Here is a 12,709-nt window from a genome sequence, read left to right as displayed (position 1 = left end):
CATGTGAACTCATTCCCCAGTGACTGGAATTGAGGGGGGGGGGGGCGGCCATAGTGCATCTCCCTTAGAGCCATACAGGAATGAAGTGCAGCCACATGGTGGACAGGAGGAGTCAGGGCTGTCCCCCCTGGATACAGATACAGACCTGCAGGACTAGCCCAGAGGCTTAAGAACAGGAAAGACTGGAGAACAACAGGCGTCGGAGAGGGTTATTTTCAGTCTGTTAACGTGGGAGTACAGACTGGACCCACTGGTTTCCTCACATTGTGCTTCTTGAAACTTGAGCTGCGGAGCAACAAGGTGACCTGAGGACAAGAGAACAGTGCCGTGTGTGCCCTGGGCAGCTTCTGGCATGTACTGTCCTCCTCTGTGAGCTGGGCTGGGCTGTCCAGGCAATACCCTGTGACTGGGTTTTATCCACAGCTCGCTGTGCACAGTGTTAGAACTCAAAACAGATTCACTGTCCCCCGAAAAGCAGAAACTAGAATGGCCCTCAGTCAGATCAGTTTGAACACAAAAGTAACACATAGGAAACAAGACTTATGGGGGCCAGAAGGCAAGGTGCTGTATACAGTTACTGTTTAACATCCATTTCTGTGTAGAAAAAGGAAATCTTTTTTTGCATTTATTTATAAAGAATTGTGTAAATGGTGGTGTAATTCAGAATATACTGCAATTGAAGAAATGAAGTTTAATATTTGCTTTTAAGTTCATGTTGACAAGGCAGCCAGCTACTGTATAGTAACTTCATTTGCCCACGTTTACCAAACAGCTTTTGTGCAATAAAGCCATAAAAGCTTGCTGCACCTCAGTATAGCCTATGAAGAACAGAAATTCGTGACACAATGGCAGCGTTGTGGGCTTCTGTCTCAGCCATGCAATGTTTTAATTAAAAACAGTAAGGAGAAGTTCTGCAGTATGTTAATTTTTCAACACCACACACCTGCACCTCTTTCATATGCCTCATACATCGTTTCACCTCAGGACTCTGTCTCTGTGCTGCTTTGCAGTTCATGACGAAGAGCCCCAGTAAACGCCTCGGATGTGTGGCCTCCCAGGGTGGTGAAGAAGCCATCAAGCAACACCCGTTCTTTAAGGAAATCGACTGGGTCATGCTGGAACAAAGGAAAATCAAGCCCCCTTTCAAACCTCGAATTGTAAGTACTGTACAGCTCCACCTTCGGGGCCTCTGGTAAAGCACCTTGCTAAATAGGAGCTCTTATTCCGTGCTAAGCAAAACATAATAGAGCCGTAAGGCTCTTAGGCTCGTTAACATGTCCGGTCCTGAAGGGTGGCACACCTGTGAAGACTAGTGTAAGTGAAACAAGCCATCGTCAAACTAAAACAAATAATCATTATGTAATTCTTTAAAAATCAGTAACTGGTCTTAACCCTTCTGCTTCTGCTACAGAATTAATGAGTGTTCTCAGTGACCTTTTAGTGGTAAGTTATGAAAAATCATGAACGGTTCTTAAACTACTGAATATTTTAGTATTTCCTCTTTCATGTTCATGATTGTTTCCTTGTATTCATCCACAAAGTCTTAAGCTGTTCCGGTGCAGTAAATGAAAATTCAGAAGTCCTGTAGGTTTCACAGGGGGTTCACTGTATGGGTAAACTAGTCATTTTGAACTAGTAGTATTAATATATTTTTCATATAGAAAATTATATCCAGTATGTTAAGACTGAAATATACTTAAAATATTAGCTAGTTGGTCATTGGATGTCTTAGATACAATCAAGAGTTTCAATATATTAACAGTCTGCTCAAAGCCTATGTATTTTCTACTATTATAACAGGTGTGACTATTATTAGTACATCTTAGTTTGGGTGTGAAGAAATCAAGCTCTTCATTTAGAAATATTTAATTCACATTGATCAGAATATAAATCCGAATAAATATAATCACAACGAGTCAACTACATGTAAACTACAGTAGATGAGCAGTCAGTCTGAACTGTTGTTTTAATGGCTAATCCATTACATTATCCTAACAAATCTAATTGTTATTGCCAGGTGTTTTCTAAACAGTAATATAATTTGTTCTTTTCTACACATCCATAAAGCTAAGAAGCTGCTTTTTGCACTACAAAATACAGATTTATCTTAAACCATTACCACTATAATGTCAGTAGGTGATCACGATAGTGTAAGGTATGTACATAAAGAAGGAAAGAAGAATAATGCAAAAATGACAACATATACAGTATATTGGCTACATATTGCAGTGCTTCTTCATCAGCTGAAGAAACGGAAATTTACTCTCTTTCAACCCAGACATGTTGTTTTTACTTAAATGTGTGAGTCACAGTAAATTTGTTACGCTAAATGTACTGAACCAAACATGTTCAAAACAAAACTGTTCAAGGCTCATGTGCCAAGACCTCCACATCAACAGAATACAACACTTTCCGTTAAATTTGGAAAGAAATTTGCCCTTCTCTCTGCACTGTGTTGACATGTCTTGGAAACCCTCGGATGGCCAGAACTCTATCTATGGAAAGCCACAGGTGCCCTGTACTTTTTAAAACATTTTTTGGCAGTACAGCAGTTCCTCAGAACCAAGGCTGTGTTCCAGAGAAAAGAATGCTGAAGAAATCAGCACTAATCCGTTAACGTTAACCACTAATTCAGTGGTCCACATTGCTGCCTCGCAGCGCTGGGGCACCGGGTTCAATTCTGGACCTGGGGTGCTGTCTGCATGGAGTTTGTATTTTCACCCTGTGTTCACATTTCCTCCGGGTGCTCCAAAAGAGATACTGGTAGGTTAATTGGCTTCTGGGAAAACTGGGCCTGGCATGAGTGTGTGTGCCCTGTGATAGACTGGCTTCCCATCCAGGGTATATCCTGCCTTCCACCCTTTGCCTGCTGGAATAGGCTCCAGCTCCTCTGCAAACCTGAAATGGAAGACGTAATTAGAAAATGCTATAAAAATAGAGGCAGTTTCAGCCTGGGTTCAAGGGGGATGTCTTCTTACATATGCGGTCCAATACCCCTTTACCAAGGGGGCATTGGTAATAGTATAACTGATATTTGTTTATACAGAAAGGTGTTTTAGTTTTAAATAACTGCGTATTAATATATTCAGTCAGGGCTTGTGTAGATGAACGGCAGTGGTGGAAGAGCTACAGTATATCTGCCAGGATGGGCCAGGCTGTGGCTCAAAGGAATATTAATTACCAAAATAGGAAAGATAACAGTGGAGCTCTGCACACACAGAGATCCAGGAGAGCAATTACAAATGGCATTGACCGCACTGTACAATAAACATAATTGTATTTGGAGTACTTGGTAATGTCCAGGACAAAGAGTGCTGTGGTAAATCAGCACTAATAGAAACAGTATTGAGCAAGAGTTTGGCTCAAGCCACATTTCCAATACAGAACATTTTTTAATTAGCTCCACCTTTGAAGCTCAGAGCCTCCCAAAAGGAAACCTAAAAACAGAACCTACAAAGAAATCACATTTTGAAGGTTTGAATTTTTAGCAATGGCTTCTTCTCACCTTAGCATGCAATTAAAAAATGTTGCAAAGCAATTTTTAAAAAGCACATCTTGAGCTAAACTAGGTTTTTCTACTTAGTTGTAGTCTGTACCCTCCTGATAAGTTTTGGATACCGCAGTGGAAGGATTTAAATGTGCCCAGCATACAGAAAGTGGGCATTAGTTTTTGGCTCCCTGCCCCCCTGTGCTAGGGTGGTCCTTAGAGTTGAGAGTCACAATCTGACTGTCTTCACCCCAGCTGCTGGGGGTCTGCATTGTGTTCTGCTGCTGTCACTCGCGGGGTGAATGACTGTGGGATTGCTCTGCCTCCCTCTCTTCCCATAACAGAGGCGATACAGTACATCAGCACCGCCGCCGACCTCTGCCACATTACATTGAGCCTTGACGCTTGTTCAAACGCGTGTCAGCTTGACTTTGGGCTCCTGACAGAAAATTATGCACAGAAGTATTGTAAAAAAATGAACAACTCCACTGGATTTGGATGTATTCACTTTAATATTGATGCACTTATGTCTATATGAAGAAAAGACCTGGAAAAAAAGCTTAACTTTTCACACCAGTGTCCATTATGAGATCGTGTGTTTCAGGTGAGGAATGTGGAATATGTGTATTGTTTGGTTACTCTTCCTAGTTTGAAACACAGAAGCTTCAAGGGAGAGTTCTGTTGTTTTCCTGCCATGCTAAGAATTCATGCAAATGTTTGTACTCAATTTTAATTATTTAACTGATAAATTGGCCAAGATTTAACAACTTTTCCCTACTGTACGTACATGTTACTTTTCACCATTTTGTCAAGTTGTGGAGAAGAATAATGTAAGAGAAAACAATTGAACAAATGTTTTACTGTCTCTTTGTGCTTTTTTTGTGCAGAAAACCAAAAGGGATGTGAACAATTTTGACCAGGACTTTACGCGCGAAGAGCCCGTTCTCACGCCAGTGGAGGACGCCATCATTAAACAGATCAACCAGGAGGAGTTCAAGGGCTTCTCGTACTTCGGGGAAGATCCCCTGTCTTAAACAGCCCCGCCCTCCATCCCCAAACTGCCCCGCCATTCCAGCGCAGAGCGCCCCCAGGAGGACGCCCCGAAGATCGACCAGTCAAGTATTAGTCTCTGCTCTGACCGTCACCCCACTCTGCTGCACTCCCAGCTCAGTGGGCTAATTAAGGGGTTGTCAATACTCCACAATGAAGTACTCCATTGTTTTTTTTTTCATTTTCACTTTATCTTACCTTCTTCTTCGTTTCTTTGTTTTTCGTGCTCAGTTTTGGGCAGACGTAACTGGCCGTCGCAGAGAAATGACCACAGAAGCAGTCCCTCCTTGAAAGCAAGGAGTGTGATAACCAGCCAGCGTCCTGACCTGTGGTACTCTGCTACCTGCTCCCTCTGGCTTGTTTTAAATAAGCAGCTCTACCCAGGCAACATTGCTGGCCCATGGTTGGCACTGTTTGTCCTCCCTGGTGGCAGCTGTGCTACACAGACATCCCATCTCCCAATTTCCCCACAAGGCTGATCTGTCCAGCCTAGCAGGTTGTCATCTGTAGCATCCGCTGTGTAATCAGCAGCTCTTTTCTTACACCTTATATGGGTTGGTGCTGGGAGTTTGGAGGGGAGGCGGGGGCACTGTAAATATATTTTAAAATAATTTTAAAGAATACAAAATGCATACCTTTTTAAAATATGAATCGGGGAAAATGTGAGCATGAATTGCAGTTTTCAGTAGGTAGATGGGTAGGTTTGGAAGGGTAGACTGCAGGTAACGGAGACGTTTGGGCAGTTTCTATCACCTATAGCTGCTCTTCCAGGTTTCTCACAGGAAGATGTATGCCCATTGGGCAACACCATGAAGGCACCCATCACCAGTTTAGCACACTACCAATGGTGTCTGTTGTCAGACGTCGTCCTGCTGCAGAATTTTGTCAGTACACAAATTATATGAAAGCGTCTATTGCTTACGCTGCCCTTTAAATAAAATCTTGTCATGGGGCCAGTATTCTTTCGCTATTCAGAAGAAAGAGTGTTTTATGTCTATTTTTTTATATATAACAATCTCAATGCAAACTATCGAATGAGAATGGCATTTTTAAACCCTCAAGATTTTTACAGACATGACACCAAACTGTCTAGAATGTTGTCTTTGGTACATATCCTTAAGCATGAAAACTAACAAAAAGGGGGTAGGCTCTTTTTTAGTGATGGAAAGTGAAAGTTGAACACCCTTGAGCTTAGCTGAGTAGGGCTTCAGGCCTCCAGGCAAGGGAGGGTTTTAGAAGACATTATTTGGGTATTTAAAATAATACAAGGGTGTCTGAATGTCCTTAAAACCAGATTATTGAAGCAAAAAACAATAATAATCCATTTTTTCTGTATTTCTCCATTTGCATCACTTGATCCTACAGAGAAGCATCCTATAGAAACTGCACCTGGCTAAATTTAGTGATGAGCAGCAATGCAATTAATTTCCCTTGCCTCTGCTGTTTCTTTTAACATTTAAATATTCTTCTGCGGTATTGCACTGAGAAACTTCTCTGGTTCACTTCTCTCTGACTTGAGCATTGCTGGTGTCCTATTTTCTGACAGACGTAAAATTCGTGAGGTAGTACTACTGGTCTCTTTCACTTGAGATTACTATTAGTTTTGTAAATTATTATTTAAATCCTTTAATGCAAAGTTTTGCATTGTCCAGAAATCAGAGACAAGAATTTATTGCATTTTTGGAATGCACCACCCTAACAAAATTGACAGTCATAGTTATTTGACTGAGAATTAAAAATTGCATTCCTGTGGATCTAAAAGTAAACATAGCTATCAAAGTTTGATAGTATTGAAATCAGAAGGAGTTGTGTGAAGATCAAAATTTTTGCAAAACTGACAATTATAGCAAAGTACAATGATTTGCCTTTTGTGTATTGGGGTAACGTTTGTGGACAATGTTACTGATTAAAATAATTGTTACCAACTGTAGATACACTAACAGTGTTATTGTAGTTAATTTCTAAATATTCCTTGTATGGTTTGTTTGTGTGCAAGTGTGCGATGGGTGTGGGAGTGTGTGCTTGTGTGGACAACTGCCCCTTGAAGTTGGTTTATTTCATTGTCTGTTTTTTCTGTTTGTTTTTTAAAATGATTTTACTGGATTGTCTTATTGAGCAGTTCTCGAAAATCTACCCAGAGATTTCAGGCTGCTCAGCAAGACTCACTCTTGTGGGTGGCAGAATGAGCCACCTATGTACAGGTGATACTTTGTATATAATCTTTGCTGCAAAGCCTGTGAAGTTCTTTGAACATAGAGGTATCAAGTGCTGCATGGTCAGGCCTATTATATAATGTATTAGTCTATGAGGAAAAAAAAAGATAACGTCCATGTGCAATACTCTGTATGTGTATTTTTGAGTTTTTTTTTATTTGCTTCTTTGGTCAGATTTTTTTTTTCTTCTCTTGTTCTTGTTTTATTTTTTGTCATGATTTGTTTTTCCGATGCGTATCACCTAAAGCTTGGCAGGCCCTCTGGTGTAAATCTTTTGTGCGTCAGCGATGGTGTGGTAGTTGCAGAGCTCTGAGAAAGCTGCCACTGACCAGTACTTGTGAAAACAAGTGTGGTGATTACAGCTCAACCCAAGACCACTCCAGACAAGACTATAAGCTGATCCAGGCGTGTGAAACAGTGCAATCCTTCCTTTCTATCTATGGCTGTCAAGGGCTCCCAATGCAGAAGTGGTTTTGTGCTTTGCACAGAGGTCTTGAATTATGTATTTAAAATAATAAGCTCAACTTTATTTTTTTTTACCACGTCAATACGCTCACTACAGTGCAGTCTCAGAATTCTAGGGCTGTATTTAAACTGTACGGATCCAGAATGGCCTGGGGTACAGGCCAGAGATTGTTTACTCCCCATTGTCTCCAAGGACCTACTAGATACTGTAGGCTTGAAAGTCCGCCAGCTTCTTTCCATGCTAACACTGCATAATGAGTTCTCTTCACATGAATAATTATCGTAGTACAAATACACTGCTGCACATTCAGTTTACTAAAAAAAACTGTATAAAAATGAATCATCAATCTGTCATCGGTTTTACAAATACAACGGATACAACAGGGAACTTGGCCTGATAACGTGGTTGGTAATATTTATGTAAGATAACAGAATTCCTGTCCTACAATATTAGTCTGCTACTCAGCGTGTAGACAAGGCACGTGTTTTGGTATTGGTTAACCCCTGTAATTTCCCAGGGAACCCTCCTTTGTATTTCGCTCTTAATGTGAAAAACTTTTCCCTAACATATTTCTACAGTACATTGCTTGCCGAGTCCTTCAAACGTGAACTTTTAAGAAAAAGCAAAAAACAGAAATCTAATACTACAAGCACACAGTATGGAGATATTTTAGTAGATGAAAGAAAGCAGAATATAAATAGGGTTATTTTGATATTTTTTATGTTAAGAAAGACAATGAAAACAGTGATCATGGTACACATATGATTTAGTGAGATAACAGCACAGAATACAAACGAAGGAAACAGAAATTTTACCTCGTTGAAGAACAGGCAACTTTTTTTTTTGCTTGCTTTATCCTGTATACTGTAAATGTTCAAATGCAGTAATTGAAATGCTACAGTACAGTATGTCAGTCCTGTAAAGGGATGATCAGTAATAATTGAAAGTGATCCAAAATGTTTTTTTCTTCAGAGTGCATAGTAGCTGTAGTTCAGACAAATTTAACACTGTATGGATTTATTTTCTTAAGGGTGTGTGGAAAATTAATAGATGATTTATACATGGATCTACATACATGATGTGACAGTAAACCTCAAAATCTATATACCATCAATGTAATTTGTAGTCATTGGGATTTCAGATAATAATGAATTTCAAATGTACTCTATAGGTAAGCTTCCATCGTATCATTATCATAGGTTTCCATTATTTTAGATTTCATATTTTTTGTCTGCTGCATATAGACAGATTAGGTGTGAATCCTATGAAACTGAAAGTTCACAAAAGTAAATTTTCTGTTTTAATTTTTCCAAAGCTAAATGTAGCATCCACTTCTTATGTCATTGTTTAATGAATTCTAACTCTGGCTTTTCCACTTCATGACAAAGTAATTTCTTTATATCAAGGCATATCTAAATGTAATTAAAGGAGAACCCCAACAAAAAATAAGCACTCTGTGTCGCTCGGTAAAAAATTTGGTTTTATTTTATTTTTATTATTATTATTATTTTTTGGTTTTATTAGAGGTATTTATAATTACATGAATTCAAAGTACTGTACATCTCACTATCAACACAATGTTGTAAACTGCAGTGGTAGGGAAGCATTAACCAGTATATTGACCTTAGTAAACCTCTGAAAGGAAAACTATGTGTTAATTTAAATATCTAGGATAAGAAACAATCTGTGAATTTAAACAAAGTGTATTGTCATGTTAAAAGATAATTTCACAAAGCTGATACCATTAAAAAAACTGGTTAAAAATTCTGCAGAAGGAGCTCTTGACAGCCTGTCTAAATCTAGGATCAATATTGAAGTGACCTTTCGAAACATTCATGATTTGTTCATGTGAATGTGAGCTCTTTCCATCAAAGAAAAGAGGCCTGTTGGATAACAGTAGGAAATTGTGAGTCTATACATACCATGAGACCATACATTCCACCTGCATGCATTAATGTATATGTGTTTTCTTGAACAAAAAACTGATTAAGTGTAAATTACCGAGACTTTTAAGCTCCGTTTTGATTTCTTGACATTATGCGTAGAATACTGTATGTGCATAATGTATAGGAATTAAAAAAGGAGAAATTAAAACAGGCTTCATAATTAAAATGACTCAACTGATGCTTGTTTCATAGTGACGGTGCAGTCATTTCTATATGGGAGAGCACAAAATATGCTTTTAGGAGGACAGTTGTTCTTTTTTTTCTAACTTTCAGTTCCAGTCTCTTCTGATTGTTTTGTTTGTCAGTTTTGCTCGTTTTGGTTTACAGTTTCTTTAGTTGGTCTGTGTTGCTTCATATTAGGTCTTCAGTGTGTTTTGTAATATACTGTATGAACATATTGTTACACTCCAGCCTTCTTCAACATGACAACGTCCTTCCTCCATAGCGATTATGATGTGTCATGCCAAATTGTATCTTGGTTATCTTTATGCTTCTATTTTATTTTTAAAATTTGTAAAAGGAAAATACTCTATATAGGAAACACATTATGCTCTGTCGTTGAGTCATTGAGGCGTAAAACTGAGTAAATAAAGGCTGAAAAATTACCTCTTTAAATTAAGTGCAAAAATGTGTCTGGCTGAATATTAAATGTATACATATATATAATTTTGATTTTATTTTCTGTATTGTGAAGCTTTGTATGTACAGAAGTATGTTTCCTTATGGATGTATTTTGAATTTCTAACCATCCATTAGTGTTATTTCATTGTAAGCATTTTACTGTGTGCCAAATGTACTGTATTCAAAAGGATGTGAATGTGTATTGTTTGTTTTGGAACCTATTAAATACTATGATGTCGAAAGTATTAAGTTGTTATAATAGTGTCCTTCCAAACTTAAAGATTTCCACAATCGCAGAGTCTCCCAATCACGGAGCTGCACAAGAGAAGGCTCTGGTGCTCTTTGTGTGGAGCCTGCCCTTAGAGACTACTGTAATCCAGACTACTGGTTAAATGCTACACTCTACCTTGCACTGCGGCCTTAACCGTAACCTGAAGCTAAACAATGCAGTGCTTGTGTACTGTATATTATCAGAAGAACTTTAATCTTCTGAATTGCACATGGGCTGCAAAATCCTGACTCACCAAAAGCTTAGTAGGAACACAGCTGTACATCTTTTTCACCAGTCAACCTGCCAGAGAGGTCAGGTCAGAGGTCATTGGTCTTACTCTATGTGTCACCTTTGGGTTCGTAGAAGACAATCAGCCCCTACCCCCTCCACCCCCCCCCCCCCCCCCCCCGAAAATGAGGGGTAGCTAGATAAGTAAGTAAAGCATTGTGGGACTCTTAATAGTTAACGTTTACAGAACTCTAATTTTGATATAATCAGTTAATTATTTTGTGCAGAAATCAGTGCCAGACTTTGACCTTCCTCCCAGAGGCTGCTGTGCTTGGCCCTGTCAAGTCTGTCCTTTTTAACTGCCTCTCTATCATGATCAAAATCTGACCTCCTCGCACCCGAAAAGCTCCCCGGCTGAAACGTTGTGTTTCCTTTCTTCTTTTTTCAGCATGGAATAAACCTTTAACTTGCTCTTCTTCATCCTTTCTTTTCATCCTCTTCCTGTGCCCCCTCTATCTCTATTTTCCATGATCCCCTTAGTCCTCTCTTCTTCCATGAACCTTCATCTTGCCCTTGACTCTCCCCCCCTCTCCAGCACTCAACACCCCTGCTTACTGGTGCACTCTTACAAGTTCTTCTTGGGCTTCATCTAGCCAATGTATAAACAGGGGGGTCATCGGATAGGCAAGTGCAGCATGAATAAGTTTTGAGATGTCTGAGCAACAAAGAGCGGTCCTGATGACACTGTAAAGTGATTCTATCATCCACAGCCCAGAAAAGACGAGCAGCATCCATGAGATATTAGCTAGAGGAGTTTCAAAAGTCGCATCACAGTAGTAAGCCAGGACAAGAAACTTAAACTGTATACAAGAAGGGCTGTCTCTTCTGAAGCAAGCAGATTTGCCAAGAAAACTGCAGTTCAGACTACAAGCTGAGAAGATAAGGGGCTAAAGGCCAGGTTCTGTAGCGGTATTGCTCTGCTCTGCCAACGCCATTCTAAAGCATGCGAGGCTTTACCTCACATTACGTACTGTAAATAGCTAGAATCTGTTTTTTTCCAGAGGTTTTCTTCTGATCCAAGTTAGTAGTACTACACAGAAAACAAAACACTCAAAAAAATAAATATGAGAACTCCACAGATCAAGATCTAAGTGAAGAGACAGGTAAGAACAGGGCTGTTGCACTTTGTCTTCGTCTTTAGTGTAGTGTTGGCAAGGGCTGTGCTCAGGCCTTCCTGATTGCATCCTGTCTGCTATATCAATTCGCATTCTTCCACTCCTATCTTCAGGAGCAGCCAGACTGAGCCCTGTGTGGGGGTTGCAGGGGGGCTTCCTCTGAACACAATAGCAGTGTCCTGCAGAGTAGCGTTATACAGGGAAACAGTCGAACCTGAATGCAAAGCAAAGGCGAACTACAAGACATAAAACAATATGATTATAAATCTCAGGCTGTCTTCTATTCCTTTGCTCAGCTCAGTTGTTTTTTATCCTTTTTTAATTTTTTTTCTGTTGTATTTTTTAATTTCACTGATGTTTTTGTTACTGCCTATGCTTTCTTTGCAAATTAAATACTATATACAGTATACATACTGTGATTGCTATTCATGCATTCTTTTATTCAGGGAAAAAAAATTGAGCAACAACCTTCACAGAGTAATACTTCTGTGGACATCAGAATACAAACACAGTAGACAGAGGAAGAGAAATTACACTTACAAGTAACCACCAAGCTTTATAGAGTATACTTACAGTCTGAGTTCCCAATAGACCTGTATAATGGGATAGGGGTCCTGTATAGTAATGACATCTACTGTACTATAACCCCAGTGGAGCCTACAGTAGGCTGCAGTCCCATCCTCTTCCCCAAGAGGCCCATGGACATTACTGCTTTGCTATTGCCTAACAGCACACTGACTACTGAAGGTGTTGCCACGGAATGATCAAAATCATGAATGACTTTTTTTCACATTGCTTTTGTTTTGTTCACTTGTTGCTACAGAGCTACAGTATATGCTAAGGAACAGTAACAGCAAGCTTATTATACCATTGCGGAAAACAATTAAGCAGGTAATATCAGTTCAATTATCCCTTTTTTTTACATGCCCATCCATTTTTAACCACTTTATCTAATACAGGTTAGCAGGGGAGCCAAAGCCTATCCTGGCAAGCAATGGGAACAAGGCAGAACACAGCCTGGATGGTCATTAGTCCATCACAGGGCACACACTGATACAAACGCACACAAACTCACACCAGGGCCAATTTTCCAGAAGGCAATTAACTTACCCAGTATATCTTTGGACTGGGAGAGCTAACCCACACAAACACCAGGAAAACATAAACTCCACACTGGTAACACCACAGGGATTTTACACTTATTTAATACAAATATTACTTACTGTATGCCTCTCACTTCAGTTATATTCAC

At 39.5% G+C, this 12,709-nt stretch overlaps 1 protein-coding gene across 1 annotated transcript in view; it reads left to right on the top strand.

Moving 5' to 3' along the window:
• Positions 1 to 10,028, top strand: part of LOC148646280 (protein kinase C epsilon type) — a 130,204-nt gene extending 120,176 nt beyond the window's left edge. Inside the window, exons 14-15 of the mRNA XM_088610212.1 lie at positions 1,011 to 1,157; positions 4,375 to 10,028. Coding sequence (XP_088466338.1) covers positions 1,011 to 1,157; positions 4,375 to 4,521 — 294 coding nt within the window. The 3' untranslated portion in view covers positions 4,522 to 10,028. The remainder of the gene's footprint in view (positions 1 to 1,010; positions 1,158 to 4,374) is intronic.
• Positions 10,029 to 12,709: the final 2,681 nt, after the last annotated feature.

The sequence above is a fragment of the Lepisosteus platostomus genome, chromosome 17 (assembly GCF_059453375.1).
Source record: "Lepisosteus platostomus isolate fLepPlt1 chromosome 17, fLepPlt1.hap1, whole genome shotgun sequence".
Lineage (NCBI taxonomy): Eukaryota > Metazoa > Chordata > Actinopteri > Semionotiformes > Lepisosteidae > Lepisosteus > Lepisosteus platostomus.
This window is presented reverse-complemented; position numbering and strand designations above follow the sequence as displayed.